This window comes from Nannospalax galili, unplaced genomic scaffold (genome assembly GCF_000622305.1).
Source record: "Nannospalax galili isolate Female #2095 unplaced genomic scaffold, S.galili_v1.0 scaffold436, whole genome shotgun sequence".
Classification (NCBI taxonomy): Eukaryota; Metazoa; Chordata; class Mammalia; order Rodentia; family Spalacidae; genus Nannospalax; species Nannospalax galili.
In genome coordinates, this window is record NW_008337921.1 from 611780 (window position 1) to 630306 (window position 18527).

The 18527-nt window shown below is 53.9% G+C and overlaps 1 protein-coding gene across 11 annotated transcripts in view; it reads left to right on the forward strand.

Annotated features, from left to right (window-relative positions):
- Ablim2 (actin binding LIM protein family member 2) overlaps nucleotides 1-18527 on the forward strand; it is a 157313-nt gene that overhangs the window by 85546 nt on the left and 53240 nt on the right. For 4 of the 11 annotated variants that reach the window (XM_008832851.2, XM_008832841.2, XM_008832842.2 and 1 more), the window contains 6 exons: nucleotides 1144-1221; nucleotides 5610-5759; nucleotides 9308-9428; nucleotides 11391-11489; nucleotides 16954-17055; nucleotides 17690-17743. In XM_008832851.2, the coding sequence (XP_008831073.1) occupies nucleotides 1144-1221; nucleotides 5610-5759; nucleotides 9308-9428; nucleotides 11391-11489; nucleotides 16954-17055; nucleotides 17690-17743 (604 nt within the window). Of the gene's footprint in view, nucleotides 1-1143; nucleotides 1222-5609; nucleotides 5760-7858; nucleotides 7892-9307; nucleotides 9429-11390; nucleotides 11490-16953; nucleotides 17056-17689; nucleotides 17744-18527 lie in introns of all 11 variants that reach the window. The other 7 variants (XM_008832852.2, XM_008832843.2, XM_008832844.1 and 4 more) reach the window with 4 other exon arrangements.

An 18527-nucleotide genomic window follows, 5' to 3' on the forward strand; every position in this document is an offset into this window, starting at 1 on the left:
ATCTCCACAGGGTCACGTCACACTCTGAGGCCCCAGGGTAGGGTTTCTACACAGGATTGAGGGAAACCAATTCAGCCCCTAACTGATGTCAGTCACTGCAGGGTAAGGACATGGGACAGTCATCATGGGCAATGAAGGGCCTGTTGAAGAAAAGGAGGCAGGGGTGGTGGCAGCAGGGGTCACTGAGGAGGCTCAGTGGGGGACACGAGGCTAAGGACAGAGGGGTCAAGAGCTCATGGCTCTCGAGGTGGGATGTGTTCCTGGTGGGATGTGTTCCTCTCAGATGGGAGTAGGATGCATGGAGGGCAGGCAGGTAGGAGTCCTGGAGTGACGGCTAGACCAGGAGAAGGGGAGCAGAGTGGCCAGGTGTGTGGGTCCTGCCAGGGATGGTTGCCAGATGCTGGGCACACAGGAGCAGCCTATGCATGAGGGGAAGGCGGAGTCAGAGCAGAAGAGCTGGAGCTGGTGCTGGGTACAGTAGAGGCTGGGGGAGGGCTGTCCAAGGACTGCGTGAGCCAGTCAGCAGCATAGGCTGGCAGGGGGCCCAAGAGCATGACAGTAATATCACACATCACGTAATACTGCCCTGATAGGGCTGAGTCTAGGCGTGTGGGAGGGACCAACTGAGAAGGGTCTGGGGATCAGATCAGGGATGCGGAGATGAAGCCGCAGGATGGTGCTGGAGGATGACTGCTCACCTGAGGAAAGGGACTTGCCCATCAAGGCTGACTGGGGAACCAGCTACACAGTTTGCCCATGTGTCATCATCCTCGACCCTCCCCACTTTATCTAGGAGCAGTCTCGGCACAGCAGGATAGTGGGTAACTGGGCTGCCTTGCACCTTGGAGCTGGAGGAGACACAAATCGCCCCCACCCCCAGCACCTCTCAAGACCTTTGGAGCATTCAGCCAGTGTTGGGCACCTGGACCCTTTGCCTGTCACCTATGGCCTGCTGTGTTGTCTGATTGTAACTTTCCAGATGTTCACCCGAGCATGTGTGTTTGTTCCAAAACTTCCCTCAACTCACAAAAAGGGAAGACATTCCACCTGCTGAGGTTGCTGGCAATCCTGCCACCATCCCAGAGCTGCCTCTGGAAGGTTCCTCACATGTCACTCAGCGCAGACCCCATTCCTCTGTTCTAGGAAACCAGGACGTCCTCTGAGAGCATTGTCTCAGTGCCTGCCTCCAGCACGTCCGGGTCCCCAAGCCGTGTGATCTACGTAAGTGGGACTCCACAGAAAGTGCCCCAGCTGAGTCAGTGCCACGGGGACTGTAAAGTCTGCTGAGGACAGTCACTGTGGGTAGCATGGGTGAGGCTGGACTTTCAGGACTGCCTTGAGGAAGGAGGGGCTGCAGACTTTGAAGGTGACTCAAAACCTGAGAACCTGAGCCAGGGCAAAGCCCTGGAAATTTATTCCCAACTGGTTGGTCCTGGGAACAGAAAGCAGTGTGCATAGCTCATAATACTGCAGACTGGCCCCCAGTTAGGGTGAGCCATGCTCTCAGAGGGACCATGGGGACTTTGGAACCACTACACAGGTTCATGTATGTGAATGTAGATAGTGTCTTCCCTGTTCCATAAGAAGCATACTGGGGATGATGGGTCTATGTAACACGTGTGTGTGTGTGTGTGTGTGTGTGTGTGTGTGTGTGTGTGATAGAATACTATTCAACATTTAAAAAGGAGAAAAGCCTGGAAGGCCTCCATTTGGGACAATACAGGTGAACCTAGGAAAGACTCTTAGAGGACAAGGAAGGAGCAGAAAAGAGGGCTGTTCAAATGGGAAAAGAAACAACAATTAAATAAAGAGCTGAAAATTCATCTGACTTGGCCTGTAGCTGCCTTTCCAATGTCATCTCTTTAAGATGAGATCTGCAGCCTTCAAGGGTGTGCCCATGCACACACTATACGCTATATCAAGTATAAAAAGGACTGGAACAATTTTAAGAAAATTTATAGCAGTTACCCCTGAGGGCAGGTTAGAGATAGGAGGGTATTGTTCAGAATTATTTGCATAAGTAACAAAATTTGTCATCAAGCATTTGAAGGCACAAGATGATAGGTGGTACTCTGGGGGAAAGGAGCCCAGGACTGGACAGGAAGACAGGTGACAGGGAACAAGCCACTTCCACCATCCACCTCCCACACTGGCCAGGTCCTTGATCTCCAACAGAATGGCAAGTTGCTGGGTTCACCCTCTTCCATAGTTTTGTCCTCTAACCTCTGGTAATGGCTGGCAGAGGGTCACTCTGACAACTTCTGGTGGATGGTAATAACAGGTCCTCTTCCTGGGGTAACCGTGACCTCAATGTGGAGGGTGATGCCACCAGCACCTTCTGGGGATACCCATGCTGAGGCTCAGCTGGGGCCTATGAGAGCCACAGATTGGCTGCTGGGCCCCTGGGCAAGGTGTTTCCCTCTCTGGGCCTCTGAGAGCTCATTTAGGGTTAGCCCAAGCCCACAGGGGCCGCTGAGGCATGGCCTGTGAGGTCTAGAGTCCTGAATCCAGGCCTCAGACAAGGCAGCCTGGTTCTTCCTGAGGTCTTTCTGTTTAACTTGCAGACAGATCTCCCTGTGTCTTCACAGGGTGCATATGTATCCTGACTGCTTTCATCTAGTGTCAGCTTTCTTTCTCTCCCTCTCTCTCTCTCTCCCTCTCCCTCTCTCGGCAGGGTCTCATGTAACCAAAGGTAGCCTTAAACTCCCCATTTAGCCAAGCTTAAACCTCTGATCCTCACGTCTGTACCCCTGGAGTGCTGGGATTGCAGGCCAGGTCCACCACACCCAGTTCATGTGGCTCTGGGGATCCAATTGCAGACTTCATGTGTGCCAGGCAGGCACTCTACCAACTGAGCCACATCCCCAGCCCCCATGTTTATCACAAAAGCACTTCACATTTGCTCTGCAATAACAGTGGCTGGTAGGAAAGACGAGTCCCCTCACTAATCCCCCAGCAGAGCTCTGCAGCTGGGGCCCTGTGGAGCCAGCCCCGTGGCAGCTTTTCTAACAGTAAGTGTGACTTGCTGTTTAACAATGGGAAGCCATGGTGAACAGTGTTTTGTCACTTCTTTCTGGCCATGGCCATGGAGTGTGATTTGAAAGCATGTTCACCACACTATGTATTACTGTCAGCTGGAGGGTGTACAATCACAGTGCCACATGTGATCATATTTATTTTGATGCATGGAGTGTGGGAAAGAAGAAAGCAAAGAGGATACGCACACACACACACGCACACACGCACACACACGCGCCAGTAAGTTTCACCAATTAGAAAGCTTAGCCCGTTGTCATGGCAACCATCCTAGGCCTTTACAGTGGAGGAAGTAACTCCACAAGGCTTCTTGGTGACCTTGGTTTAGGACAGGCAGCTGCTGGGCCGTTGGCATCATGCAGGCTGTCTGCTCACGTTCCTACTGTTGGGGGCTGGGTGTTACAGGAACCTAAGGAATGAGGGGTAAGGACTGGTCTCCCACCCTGGCACTGGGGGGGGTGTTGGGGGAAGAGAGCCAGAATGGCAGATGAGTAGGGGAGAGTACAGCATTCAAGGTGACCTGGGAAATGCAAGTGTCTGGAATGTCCCATGTATCCTTTTCTAGAGTGTCTGCATGGGACTTCACAGCAGTTCAGAAGGGGACAAAGCACAGTTGGCAGCCCAGTGTCATGGGACACAGAGGCTAGGGTGCCCACCTGCCTGTGCAGATGCCTCATTGTTTTAAATTTGCTCTGGCAGTGGGCCTGGTATAGTGACTGGGTTGAGCTCAGTGTTAAATAGAAGTTGACAAAGCCACAGGGTCCTGGACCACTCTACTTCTGAGCTGGGAACTTGGGGGAAGACATACAGGTCCAAAGAAAGTCAGCTGTTTACCCAGAGAAAATGGAATCCAACTTGGATGAGGAGGGACTGGAGGAGAGACCAACCTGAGTGGGGAAGGGTATGTCTTGGGGGCACACTGTGCACAAACCCTTCAGATAAGGCATGGGAATTGCAGGACCCGAGGGGCAGGAGGTGTGGAATTGGGGCGGAGGAGACCGGGACCAACAGATAGGCAGGGCTGAAACCTCTGAGCTCTCCAGTCTCACAGCTGGAAAATCCAACAGGTTGGGCTACAATGACCACAAACCCTCAGGATTTGATCTCAGATCTTTTGAAGCCTGCCCTGGCCTCAAACAGACCAGAGATTTAAAGTACTGGGCCTTCACTCTGAGTGTACGTCATGCCCCCAAATGTCCTGGGGGGGTTCTAGAGTAAGTCCAGTGGTCAGAAAAGGGTTCCTGGAAGAGGTGGGCTAGGGCTGCCAGGCTCTGAAGACTATAGGAGTGAGGGACTGAGCCTGGCAGGTTCTGGACAGACTATAGGCAAGGACTTGGGTGACCTGAAGTGGGGGCTGTCTGGAGATGTGAGCAGGGAAGCCACGTGATGCAGTTGGAGCTTGGGAGTCCTAGGGGTGGGGCCTACAGAGAGCAATACAACCGGGCGAGGGGCTCTAGGGCCAGACAGCTGCCATGCCCTCCTGGCTGGGTGACTCTCAGCAAGTCGCCCAGCCTCTCTGAGCTCTGGACTCTTCATCTGTAAAAGGGAGTACTGCCAGAATTTCTGTCATGGAGAACTGTGAGAGCCTGGTCCAGGGCAGAGAAGCATCTGCTGTGGCTGTTGAGGCTTTGTCAGAATCCCAGCACCGGAGGCCTGTCGGAGGCTGTTGCACAAATTAGATATGAGCAGGGAGGGTCTAGCCCAGAGCCACCTGGGCTTCAAAGTACTCCAGGTAGTGCCTAGGAGCCCTGAGAGCCAGAGGGGAGAGGAAGGACAACAGGGCAGGTATGGGCATGACGAGGCTGGGCAGTGGGAGCAGGAGCAGCAACAGGCAGGTAGAGCTCGCCTGAGCCCATGCAGCAGCTCAAAGCATCACAGTCAGTGAGTTCAAGTGGGCCAGGGTCACAAGATGCGAGGTCAGGTGTTGGCCAGCACCCTGTCAAATGCTGAGCATATAGCTACTATACTGAGAGAGAGAGAGAGACAGAGACAGAGACAGAGACAGAGGGAGGGAGGGAGGGAGAATGTGTACATGCTCATTTGTTCTGGGTGGGGAGAGTATGTAGTGTTGCATGTATGTGTGTGTGTATAAAAACTTGCAGGATTCAGTCCTGGTGTGCTGACAGTTGAGAGTATGCTGTGTATCAGCCGTTGTGTACTATCATGTGGAAGTGGGTGCAGTCATGTGTGTTGTGTGCGTCCTTATTACCTTAGGCATCCTGTGTATGCACTGATGTGTGTATACATGTGTGCGTGTTATATGAAAGTGGGAGTGTTGTGTATGTGCATGCCTGTGTTATATGTTTATGCCATGTACCTGTGTGTGCAGTTTTAGGTCACAGTCTGAGTCTCTGTCAGGCCCTGTATCAGCACATCACAGGTTCACCTTCTGACCTCGTCTGACCCCAGAGCCATCCCTGTGTTCAGACCTGTGGCTCTGCATCTCTGTCACACCCATGTGGGGGCTGTGTGTGCTGCAGTCCTGCCTCCCCCGCTGTTCTCAGTGCTGGCACCAGAGCGGCTCTGGCTGGGCGTGCAGCCTCAGTGTCCCCTCCCCTGCTCTCTCCTGTCAGGCGAAGCTTGGCGATGAGATCCTGGACTACAGGGACTTGGCTGCTCTTCCCAAAAACAAGGCGATCTATAACATCGACCGCCCCGACATGATCTCCTACTCACCCTACATCAGCCACTCAGCCGTGGGGGACAGGCAGAGCTATGGCGAGGTATGACCCTGCCCTGTGTGTTGCATGCTGCACCCCCGTGCTGGCCCCTCTGGACAGAGTTTAGTTATCATCACTCCTCCCCACTTCTTCACCCCTAGATAACCTGTCCTTCTTATTTAAGACGCTCTCACTACAACCCAACTCCCTTCAGGGAAGAAATGATTCTGAAAGCATGTGAAGCTGAGCAGGAAAAGGATGTACACTGAAAATCTCCGCCTTTCCCTCAGCACAGAGTGTTCTCGGGAAGCATGAAGTGCATGCTTTTCCCTCTCTGGACCATGTGACCTTGTGCCCATGCTCCCTGACCAGCTCCTCTCCTGTGGGTTCCTTGAGCCTATTCCCCAGGCTGGGTGAACATCAAACTACAATTCCCAGTGTCCTGCAGATGGACAGCATCCCTTTGTGATGCCTTATTCAGTCTGCCTACCCGCATCAAACATGGAGCTCCTGTCGGGTTGTGTCTTCCTTCTGTTGTAAGGTCTTAGTGTGGCTGTATGTGGCACTCAGGACAGGTGCTCACCTGAAACAGGTCATTCCAAACATGTTTCCCTTTGACACCTCGTTCTGTGGCTCCTGCAGGGCCTCGGGGAACTGGGGCTAAGAACCAGGGCACCATGTACACATGGTGGTGCCGGAATGCCACAGCTGCCAAATGGGCCTGCAGGGCCCTGAGGGTCACTCGGGGATGGACACACAGACCTAGGAGGAGGGCACCAGCCCCACTGACTACTGTGGGAGGTGTGGACATTTCCACAACTCTGTGCACCACATACCTGAGCTGGATATGGCTTCATCATTCCACTTCTGGCCTTCATGTAGCAGGTATCTGGACAGGGTCAGAGATCAAACAGCTCAGCTGGACCTCTCTGCGCCACAAAGCCAGGCCTTTCTTCCCCAAAGACCACACACAGGCTCTTCCCTTGGCTGCTCCTCTGAGACGTGGAATTCAGATCTCAGAGCTGGGTTCAAGTTTTGCTGTTCTCAGCCACAGGATGCCACTGGACCTCTCTCTGAATGGAGTGCTGGAATTCTCCTGCAAAGGCCTGAGCACTAGGAAGGGCTGTACTGGGCAGCAGTGGTACGCTAGGCTGCTGGCTTGCTGGTATCTTTGTCTGGTATGCATGGGTCACACACTGTCACAACTCAAGATTGGAGTGTGGCGTAGAGCTGTGGACACAGGGTCCTGAAGCTTCTGGAGTTTCTTTCAGCATCTGAGGCCACACCCCTCAAATGATGTGTGACCCACAGCTGGCTCCTAAAACAAGGACCTTGCCCTGGAGGGCAGTGAGGCAGAAGTTGGGGGCACTGTACTCAGGAGTCACCCTCCCCAGAACCTGCTGCAGCAGGGGCAGTGCCAGGCTGTCCTGGGGCACGGGTATCCACAGTAATGTTCACACGGGAGTCGGAAGGGTGACACAGAATCTGCCACGGCACAACATAGATGTGCTGATGGTTCCATCACTGCCCCTTCCCTCTGGACCATTGTTACCCAGCAGTCCAAAGCAGATTTCATTTCTACACCTGCATTTGTAGCTCAGACCCTGGGAATGAATGTTCCCAATAGTACATAAGAAAACAGAAGCCAAATAAGGCACAGTTGAGACGCACATGGGCCTGGTCTGCTCTGGCCACTGCTGTCTGGGTGCTCAGAGTGGGGCAAAAGAACTGCCCTTCTAGACCAGAAAAAACTCATTGGCTACAAGCAAAGGGACAGTTTCACTTCTCTGAGCCTCCACCTCCTTTCTGCACATGGCCCCAGCTGCTCGCTTTCTACTGCCCCAACTCCCCCATTCTGTCCTCTCTGAAGAAAACCAAGGGGATGTGTTCATGAAATGTCACCTCACTGGGCCCTGAGGCACCAACAACTTTCTTTTTGAAATCGTGGCCTCTGTGGAGAGCGTGGTGGGCAGAGTGGAGGAAAGAACTAGGCTCAACAGCATCAAGTTCGTCTCGCATGATGGGGCTCTTGATCCCAGTTTGAAACTCAGGTCACTCTGTGAATGTGGGCGCCTGTGTTGCCTGCTGGCTACCCAACAGCCCCTTTCCCCAATGCAGCCCCTGGTACTGCGCACTAACAGGCCACTCTGTTGTGTCCACAGTCGCCTCAGTTGCTCTCGCCAACGCCGACTGAGGTAACTTACCCCCATTCATGCCTGTGCCCCGTGTGCTCATGGTGCTGCTGCCCGTGCGGTTATAGAGACGACCAGTGTGGCACCCGGAGGGCCCTGGCCACGGAGCTCTGGGTTCCTGCCCCTTCCTGCTGGTTGTTTTTATAATCGCATCTCATCTGCATGCTGCCCCGTGTTTGTCAGCCAGGCCTTCACAGATACCCAGGATGTGTCGCCCAGCAGATCCTGGCCTGGGTCATGGCTTTCTTGGGCTAGCTGGGTTCCACTTCATGCCCCTGATGGATATATAGGAAGTGCTGGGCCCTCGAGGTTGAGAGCTCTGAAAGCAGCTCTATCAAATAAGCCTTCCATTAGCAGCCCAGGGCTTGATCCTCAGATCAGCAGTGCAGGTCATTGCCCTTTAGTCTGCATGATGGAGCCTGGGCTCAGTAGAGCACAGGGCACAGCACATACTTGAGCCTTCGTTCGTGCTCAGCATGGTCACAAACACTTTATACCTAATCCCTTTGTCCCAGGACAACCCCCAGAGGTATTTCCAGGACTTTCCCATTTTACCAATGGAAAAACTGAGGATGGGAGTCAAATAATTGGGACCATTTGCTTCCTGCCCTCCACATCTTTCAGGAGTTTCCCAGTCCAGCCCGCAGCGGTGGTCCCGGCAGCAAGGATTTCCTTATCTCTTCAGGCTACAGCGCGCCTGTTGGTCCTTTAGCTTTACAAGCAGGATCCTTGGCAAGAGCCCCTGCCTGGTCCCTCCAGAGGCTCCTCAGCCTGTCTCTTTGGAAACAGTGCTTGGGGCACCATGGAGGCCCTGCTGCTGTAGGGTGCTCGGGTGGGCTGGGTGGGCTGGCATGACCCAGGCCACCAGGCCACACTGCCGAGGGCTGGGCAACCTGATTCCCATGCCACGGCGCCATGCCATCTCACGCTGCTGCCGCCCGCTCTAACCACTTCCAGCAGCTCCCCTTCCTGCTCAGATGGGGCCTGTGTCATAAGTGCTTGTGGGTTTCATTGGTTGGCTTCTGGATCCCAGAGGGCACCATCTTCCCCCTGAAGCATCTAGAGCCTCCCTCACATGTGAGGGGCACCCATGAGGAAGGGGAGCATTTTAGTGTCCTCAAACTGTGTTCCTTAGGAGGGAGGGGAATGGGAGATGCAGGTAGGGGCCCTTCCACCTCTTCCCATAAGTCCTAGCATCCAGGAGGGACAGATAGGAGGGGTGGGTAGCCATTGGGCACAGGGTCCATAGGATAGCCAGGTCCCACCTGGCTCTCCAGACATGCCCTGGCTGGGGCAGGGGACTGTGACTTAGGGCCAGGTTGTACCAGTTCCTGAGGTTCAGAGGGCAAATAATGGGGTGGGTGAGGGGTGGGCAGTGCTCCTGACCTTGGTGCTCATATGCTGTGTCTTCCCACCCAGGGGGATCAGGATGATCGGTCCTATAAGCAGTGCCGGACCTCCAGCCCCAGCTCTGCTGGCTCTGTCAGCCTTGGGCACTACACTCCAACCTCACGGTCACCCCAGCACTACAGCCGTCCAGGTACTCACACCCCACTTTGACTCTTTTGACCCCAATGAGACTGAGCTTCTCCCTTGCTGATTCTGCTTCTTTATTCATTGAGAAATATGGTGGGGAGGCGGGGGGCACACCAGTGGGTGGGCGGTAGAGAGCCTGGCCGCTTAGGAAAAGGACTGCCTCATGCCTGGAGGAACAGCCTTGGGGCAGCTAGTTGGGGCGGGGAGATGTGGAGGAACTGCTGAGCAGAGCACACATCCTGAGAAGCATGAGGGCCTTGAGGAACACCTACAGTAGACCCCCGTAGCAGTAACAGATACCAGGGATGTAAAATAACACACACAGCAGGAGACCAAACCACACAGCCTGTTCTGAGCCCAAGGGAGTCTGGGAGGACCTGAGCTGGGGGCTCAGATTCAACTGTCATCACCCAGTCCCAATGTCTGTTAACACTGTCACTCAGTTGGTGACCCTAGAGACAGCTGTTCTCTCAAGGAAGTTGGCAAGATGCAATCAGGCTCCTTCCGGGTGGGAGAGAGCCCTGTGCTCCTCCAGCCTTGCCTCATCCCCGCCTGCACCCAGCTTGCATTGGCTCCCTTGGCTTTGTGCGGGCATGCCAAAGCCACAGGGACCATGCTGCCCTTTGGAGGGATTTTTCCAAGCTGCTCCCCGCACCCCCCGCGACCAGCTGTGCATGATCCCATTTTCACACCCGTGGATCAGATTGCAGTTCTTATTTTTGCAAACTTATGGAAAAATCAAAACTCACTCGTTTGCAATCATTTTCATTGACTTTTTGCAACAAGCCTGGTACATTTTGCTCAGCAGATGCTATGAGAGAGGGTATGTGAGTGAGGTGAGTGAGTGAGTGGGTGTGTGGGTGGGTAGGTGAGAGAGTGAGTGAATGAATGAGTGAGTGAATGAGTGAATGAGTGACTGAGTAGGTGAGTGGGTGGGTGGATGAGTGAGTGAGAATGAGTGAGTGAATGAGTGAATGAATGAGTGGGTGGGTGGGGGGGTGAGTGAGTGGGTGGGTGAGTGAGTGAATGAGTGAGTGAGTGAGTGAATGAGTGAGTGAGTAGGTGAGTGGGTGGGTGGATGAGTGAGAATGAGTGAGTGAATGAGTGAATGAATGAGTGGCTGAGTGAATGAGTGAGTGAATGAGTGAGTGAGTGGGTGGGTGGGTGAGTGAGTGGGTAGACGGGTGAGTGAGTGAGTGAATGAGTGAGTGAATGAGTGAATGAGTGAGTGAGTGGGTGGGTGGGTGAGAATGAGTGAGTGAATGAATGAATGAGTGAGTGGGTGGGTGGGTGAGTGAGTGGGTGGGTGGGTGAGTGAGTGAGTGAATGAGTGAGTGAGTGAGTGGGTGGGTGGGTGAGAATGAGTGAGAGAGTGAGTGAATGAATGAATGAATGGATGAGTGAATGAGTGAGTGAGTGAGTGGGTGGGGGGGTGAGAATGAGTGAGAGAGTGAGTGAATGAATGAATGAATGGATGAGTGAATGAGTGAGTGCACAGGTGAGCAGGTGTATAAATGAATCAGTAAGTCAACAGCAATGACTTTCTTGAACCCTTCCCTTGAGGCACCTTATGACTTGACCCCTGACCCCGCATCACCAGCAGGGCCTGGCTGCTGACTGCTTGGTCATAGGTAAAGCCCAGAGAGCCAAGCCTTATGTCTGAACTGGCAAGATCCATGAGGATGCTGGTGACAGACTACTCCCTGACCTCTGGCAGCTGCCCTCCACAGTGAGCCACATGCAGAGCCAGAGGCTCAAGCCCTGGCTACTCAGGGGCAGCATCTCTTGACCCCATCTGGAGGAGAATGCCCACAGCCTGCTGTGCCCCCCACCTTCAGGAGCCCCAGAAAGATGTGAGCTCCTGGAGCGTGGAAGACAGTGTCCCCAGCAGAGTGGGGACCAGGGCAATTTGGTGGCTCTGGGGTGGAGGAGCCCAGGGTTACTGACTGCTCTCTGTCGCCCGCAGCTGGTACTGCGAGTGTTGGTACCAGTAGCTGTCTGTCCCTGTCCCAACACCCAAGCCCTACATCCGTGTTCAGACATCATTACATCCCCTACTTCCGAGGTAAGGCGTGCAGTGCGCGGGCGGGGGGTGCTCGTACCATGTCACCGCATGGCTTCCGGAGCCCTGTGTCTCATGCCCGTGCTCCTCATGTGTCTTGTGCGTCTGGCTCTGTTGTCGTCAGTGTGTCCATGTTCCTGGAAGAAAAGTGCAGTGACTTGTCACTAAGAGTGCAGCTTAACAAATAGGCTCCATCCTTAGAGCATCACCTGAGCCACTGCACTCATTTCCCCACAAACCCTGAAGGGCAGGAATGCGTTAGTGTCGGCTTGTAGGAGCAAGAGTCAAGGTGTGGACAGGTGCTGATGCCCACGGTCCAGGACTCACACTGGGTGGCTCCAACCCCTTCCATCTTTCCAGGATGCAGCCCACTCATGACCCATGTCCCTGTAGACCGATACACATGAATCCCACGGGGGAATGGACCCTGGTTAGTTCCTCAAGCTAAGAACTGATTTGTGTATCCTGAAGTTCACATTTTGAAGGCCTAAACCTCACATGCAGCAATGTTTGGAGTCATAACTTCAAGGCAGTGATGGAGACAGAATCACAAGGTGGGGGGCTTCTATCCACCCGGGCTCGTGACCTTATAAGGAGAGGATGAGGCCCTGGCTTGTTCCTCATATGGAAGAGCAGCTAGGACAAACCAGGAAGAAACTCCTGGTTGCTCAGGACTTCCAGCCTCTGGATTTGTGGCTGCTGTTGAAGGCCCTACACTGTGGAATTTTGTTACACATCTCAGCAGACAGAGGCACCACTAAAAGACACTCAAGGCATTAGAGGACTTGGCAATGATGTCCTCACCAGTTCCCAAGTGATGTGCTAGGTTCTCTGCCCCCCGTGGTCACGCAGTGGGATCCCTGTGGAAATCTCCCTCCCACAGGGCACGGGTACAGCCAGCAGCTCCCATCACCAGTGGTCAGCCCATTTTCATCCACTTTTGTTCTCGGCCCCTGCCTTGCCCTTCATCCACGGAGAAGAGCCCTGGGCATCCAACCATGCTCCTTCATGAACTCTCCCTAGTTCCTGGTCTCTGGAGGGGTTGAGTCCCTGGAGAAGATGCGCAGCCCCAAATGGCTCACCCCAGAGCATCCAGGTAGCACTGGGCCTGGGCACATGCATGCCATGTGTGTTAGTTACTTTCTGCTGTGATAAAACACCATGACCAAGGCAACTTATAGAAAGGAGAGCCTGTTTGTTTCATGGTTCTGGAGGGATAAGAGTCCATCATGTTAAGGGAGGCATGGAACCAGAGCTTGCATGTCTTTAAGCATACCCAGGAAAGCAGAGAGAGAAACACTGGAAATGGGATGGGCTCTAAACTCTCAGAGGCTGCCCCCAGTGATTAGGGAGTCCACAACTTTCCCAAAACAGCACCACCAACTGGCCAGTTGTTCAAATACTTGAGCCTATGGGGGAGACACCTCTTTGAAATCACCACTTCAAGTACCTGTGGGAGTCTCAGGGTGAGGAGCACTCCCAGATCTGGAGGGAACCTGACTACTCCATCCAGTTGCACCGGCCTCAAAGGCCAATGTCTCTTCCCTTTGCTTAACAGCCCTGGGCACAATTTTCCTCCTGCCGGTCAGGCCTTGCTCTCGGTGGGTCTTCCACACCTGTAGGTCCCTGGCCAACCAATGGCCCGAGACGAGGGCAGTCTAGACATGGCTTGTCCTCATTTTCCTTCTCCGTGAAGGGAGCCAATACCCATGGCTCTGCTCTCTGACAACTTCCATGGCAGACTGTGACCTTGGGCCCTCCAGCCTCTTTCTACACTATGCCTGAAGGAGGTGAAAACAGAAAAAAGTACCTGGGCACACCCTCATTGATGAGCTACAGCCACCTGGGGTGCTGGGTCCTCCTCAGAGGCCATACCTGATCTTGCTCCCAGCCCCTGGCCACCTGCTTCTCCCAGTCCACTGTACATAGCCCTGGTGCCCCACTCTGGGAAAGCCTTTCCTGCCCCTTTGGGAGCCTTTTCAATGTTTTGGACCCAGTGGAGACATCCTGCTGACTGATACTGGCTGGGAGCTACCAGGCATTGTCTCTGTGCCAGCCTCTCTTCCTTCACCAGTTGGTGGCAGGCCCCTCACTCCCTTTCCTCTCCCCATCCTCAGCCCCGACACACCCTTCCCACTGTATCTCAGGACCCAGGCTACCCTGTCTCAAGACAGGTAAGAAGTTAGTGGAAGTAATTTGCATGTTAGTGTGAATTTAATCTCTGGTGGAGGTGTAAGGTTTAAGTCTGATGCTCACCTGTTAAATAAAGGGCAGGCAGCAAAGACAGGAGGTGTGGAGTGCTGAGGGGACTCCGTGCTGCTGAAGTCACTCATCTGGGAGCTGGCAGGGCCTTGCACAGCACTAGTGGCATGAGAAAAAGAGGGGAGAGAGTGCCTTAGACAAGGGGCCTCAGGTCAAGGTACATGTGACCATGTACTGTGCCCACAAGGCTATAGTCAATGGTCAAACAGCAGTTGCGAACCAGACTTACTTTGACATGACTTTGAGAAAGTTAGTCAGAGCCAACTGTAACACTAGCCAGGTTAGAGTTAACTGCAGCAGCCACAAGGCCAGATCTAGAATAATCAGAGCGAGAAAATGCATGATGTATCATGCACACACGTCCATAATGAAAGGACTGGCTTGTCTAAGAGTGGGGTTGGAAAGACACTTCTCCAGCACAGATTGGCACTGTGTGCCCGGGGACAGTGGGTCACAGAGGTCGGCAGGACTCCCCCCACTGTGTGCCCGGGGACAGTGGGTCACAGGGGTCGGCAGGACTCCCCCCACTGTGTGGCCCCAGAGAAGACAATTTAGAAAGGAGGGGAAAGCACAGCCCTGCAGCAGCAGATTTTGACAAGCTCCACCCCAGTCAAGGCACTGGTTCTAGCACCAGCAAGTGTCTGGGGGTGAAAGGAGAGAGAGGGTATGCCACCTCTCCCTGTTCAAATCCATGCCCCAGCCTCCCACAATCCCAGTTGAGGGACATTCTACAACCCCCTCTACACACACACGTACCCCAGCTAGTAGTCCTAGGAACTCTCAAGATCTTTAGTGACAAGGGACGCTAGTTACAGTCAGGGGGAGCCAAGATGTGGTACTGGGTATAGTGTGGTGTCCTGGACAGAAAAGATCTCAAGTAAAAGTGGGTAAAATCTGAATAGAGTTTGGTTGTCATGACAGGATGGTACTGGGTGCTAGAGGGGGATCGGAAGTCAGCAGTGGGTCCTGGGTGAGGAAGATGGCACCTTCTGGAACCATCTAAAACCATTCTAAAGCAGAACATGGACTTAAACTGAAATGGTACAAAGACAGCAATGGAGCATGGGCTGCCCAGCCCTGCACAAGGCCCCTCCCGGGCAGGGGTCAAGAGTGTCCTGGGTGAAAGATCTTCAGTGAAAACCATGAGCTTGGACAAAGGAGCCCCTGGTGCCTGCCCTTGGGTGACATTGCGGGCCCGAGGGTGTTACCACTGAGGCCCAGGGATGAAGCTGGCCCCCACGAGTGTGCCAGCTCACATAGCCCCTTGGTCTCCATAGAAGGTGCCAGAGATGGTGCCCACCCTGTGGAGCTGACGTGGCCATGCCATGAAAACACAATGTAATCCAGGCAGCTCTGTAGGGTCAAGGTCAGCAAGGTGTTTTCCCAGCCACATGGGATGGGCACACATGCTTACAGAAAAAGAGGAGGCCCACAGTGGCCTTGCCCTCCTGAGGATTTCGTAGATCCTGAGCCTGAACCCAGGAAGACCTGGACAGTGTGGACCCAGGGGAAGGGCCTTGTAGGTCAGGCAGGGGCAGGGGGCAGGGCAATTTTGGCATTGGTGTTTCAGACAGGCAAGGCCTTGTAAAGGTGTGACGGGGTCTGGGCAGGTCATGAAGGCCACCACACTGTATCACCTTCCTTGGTCTCGGTCTCTGAACATCTGAGAAACTGCAGCTCTTGCTGTGAGCACACAAGGGTAGGAATCCTGTTCATCATTTCAGGGGACACCACACTGAAGGCTGAGCTCTGGGGAATGCAGGAATGTCAGGCCATGTTAAAAATCCTCAGCCAACTGTTTGGGGTGGCAGAAATGGTCATGAAGTCTGGACAGAAGAAAGAAGGGGCCAAGCCATATGAGGCCTCAGGTTAAACAGGCAGAGCCACTGGGGCTCAGCTCGGGGATAGCACCTAACAGGGTCAGTGTTCAGCTGGGGCAGAGTTTATACAGCTGTGTTTTCAAAGCCACTGTGTCTGGCATGACTTGGCACCCTGGAGACTGGGGAGTCACAGCTGTCATGAGCAGAAGGGGCCTGTGGTTTTCTTTCCCTTCACGTGGGTTCACCTTCCTGAGGCAAGGTCTCTGCTGCTTCTGGGAAGGGCAGGAGCCTGACTGATGTAACCAAAGCTTCACGGTTCTCTGCTGTTCTGAAGTAGGGTTCCTTAGCTCCCTAAAGTGCCATCCATGGGTAAAATTAGTGCCCATGCTCAGGTGGGAGAAGATGTTCAAAGAGGCATCAGCCCTTGGTGGCTGTGGCTGGAGCCTCTTCCAGGTGAGCCCTTCCTGCTGGGCTAGCTCATCCCATCGGGGATGTCTGTAGTGCCCACTGCCACCCCCAGTTAATCCCAGGCTGGTTTCCATCTCATTGGTAGGTGGCTTTAGGGGCTCTGATCAGGTGAGGGGGGCTGTTCAAGTCCAGAGCACCCTCTCCTTTGCCAAGCTGTCAGCTACTGCCCTGCAGAGTTCCCCAGAGCTAGTGGAAGGGACGAGCTGTGCCTTGGGGTGTCCCTTTGTGAGCTGTGTTCTTCCTCATCATGTGTCCAGTGCCGCCGTGTTCTGTCCATCATATCTTTCGTATTTGGTAGGTGGGGCAACCGCAACCGCCTAGGTCAACCCAGGTGTCTTTGATCAGTGATTTGATAATCCAGCCTCCTTTACAGAACACAAAACACAGTTCCAGCTGAGGGACGAAGTTGGAGCCAGCTGAGCACCCTCCCATTTTGCATTCCAGAAACCACAGTATTTAGGACTGTGAAGGTCCCCTGTTCCCTATAGGGACAAAAGCCTTCTTGGTGGTTGTGAGGGACACTTTCAACCCATTCTTACACCTTAGTCCTATTTGCACAGCTGGTTGGTGGAACCCCAAAGCAAGCAGTGCCTTCCTGTGCTAAGAGAGGTAGGAACTATGAGCCCCTGAGCCCCACAGTGTGTGGAGTTCATGCCCCAGGATCATGAGTTCTACAAGGACAGCCACCCATGCACTAAGGTGCTTTTAGCCCTCCAAATCACAGCCCCTTCTGGGGGCTTGTGAACTAGGTCCACTCAAGGTCGGATTAGAAAGTCATTGGTCCCAGGCTAGAAGTCTCAGGTCGGGCTTCTTTCAGGCAGGAGAGATGCAGCTCGCTGCAGAGCAACTTCTGTGCTTGAAATTCTCTGCTTTGCTTTTCTGCCCCTCGCCTGCTGACTCCGCTCTTCCTCCTGGAGGCAGCGAAAGCGGCCGCAGCACCCCAAGCCTCTCGGTGCTCTCGGACAGCAGGCCTCCTTCCTCCACCTATCAGCAGGCGCCACGCCACTTCCACATCCCAGGTAGGCATCCCCCCACCCCCACCCCACACGTTTGTCAGCTTCTTACCCACCATCACCTGGAGTTGTCAGAGCAACCCGCCGGACTTGTGTGATTCCCAGGTCTCTGTTGCTCCCTGAACCCTGAGCTTCCTTAAAAGTCATTCCGTGGAGTTGGGTGTAGTGGTGCACACCTGTCATCCTAGCACGCAGGGGGATCACAAGTTCAAGGCTAGCCTGAGCCATATATAACTAGTCTAAGGCCAGACTGGGATAGAAAACAAGATCAGGTCTCTAAACAACAAAAAACACTCATGTGAGCGTTGGCACGCCTCCTCAAACTGTGTGTTTGAGATTTTCTTAAAGCTTCACAGATACCAGGGAGATGTTCTTGTCCTGGGGACACAGTGGAGAAAAGGGCCCGTCCGAGCCGGTGGCCTGAGGGTCTTGCTTGCCGCCTTCCCCGGCTCCTTTTTCCATGTCCCTTTCTGACCTGAGGTGGCATCTGGGGATTCGTGATGGAGGTGTGGGACTTGAGCCTCTGCCACTTGGAGAGTCCAAGTCTGTCTGGTGATTGCATCCTGGGGGAGCCGTGAGCTGACAGAGCACTGCTTCCCTGCTGGCCCTCATCTTCTCCCTCTGTTTCCTTCTTTCTCAGACACTGGCGTAAAAGATAACATCTATAGGAAGCCCCCTATCTACAAACAGCACGGTATGGTTGGACTCTGCGTGCTTTGTCTGCATGCCCATCCCATCACACCCTTGCACTCCTGAATGCTCCCTTTGCTGTGTCCTGATCTGAGGGCCCGAGGCTCCGGGAGGCCCTACTGGCTGACATTAAATGCACACTCACTAGTAGGCTCCTAGGAGGCCTTTCTTCACATGTGGCCTTGGAGGGACACTGTGTTACAGCTCCAAGACTAATGCATGGCAAATGGGGCTGGGTGTGTGTTTGTACTAGAACTGCGAGCCCGGTGGCTGTGATGATGCTCTTGTGAGGCCCCAGCTGACAAGGTGAGGAATGGGTGGTGGCCTCACCCATGCCCTGACCCAGACCTGATCTTTGGAAAACAGTATAACTTGGAACCAGTCTCAGTTTGGGGAGAGTTTCAGCCCTGTGTTTGAGAATGTTAGAATAAGCTACCTTGCCCCCAGCTAAAGGGGTTTTTACGTCTGTGTACAAACTAGACAGTTGTCAGTAAGGGTGTCTCTTGGCCTCTGACGCCAGCCTCCTCTCCACATGAACTTACTTGGGATGATGTACAAGGAGCAGATTGCTTGGGCCATGGAGCAGAAATCAGGAGTCAGAATTGGAATTTCTGGGTGACTGGGGGCAGATCACTGTACCACCCTGAGCTTGTGTTTCCTCATCTGCAACCAGAGTCCCTCCCCCTCTTCTCTCCCCCTCCTCCCACTTCCCTTCCTTTTCCCTTCCCTCCTCCTCTTCCATTCCTCTTCTCTCCCCCCTCCTCCCCTTCCCCTCCCCCTCTCCCCCT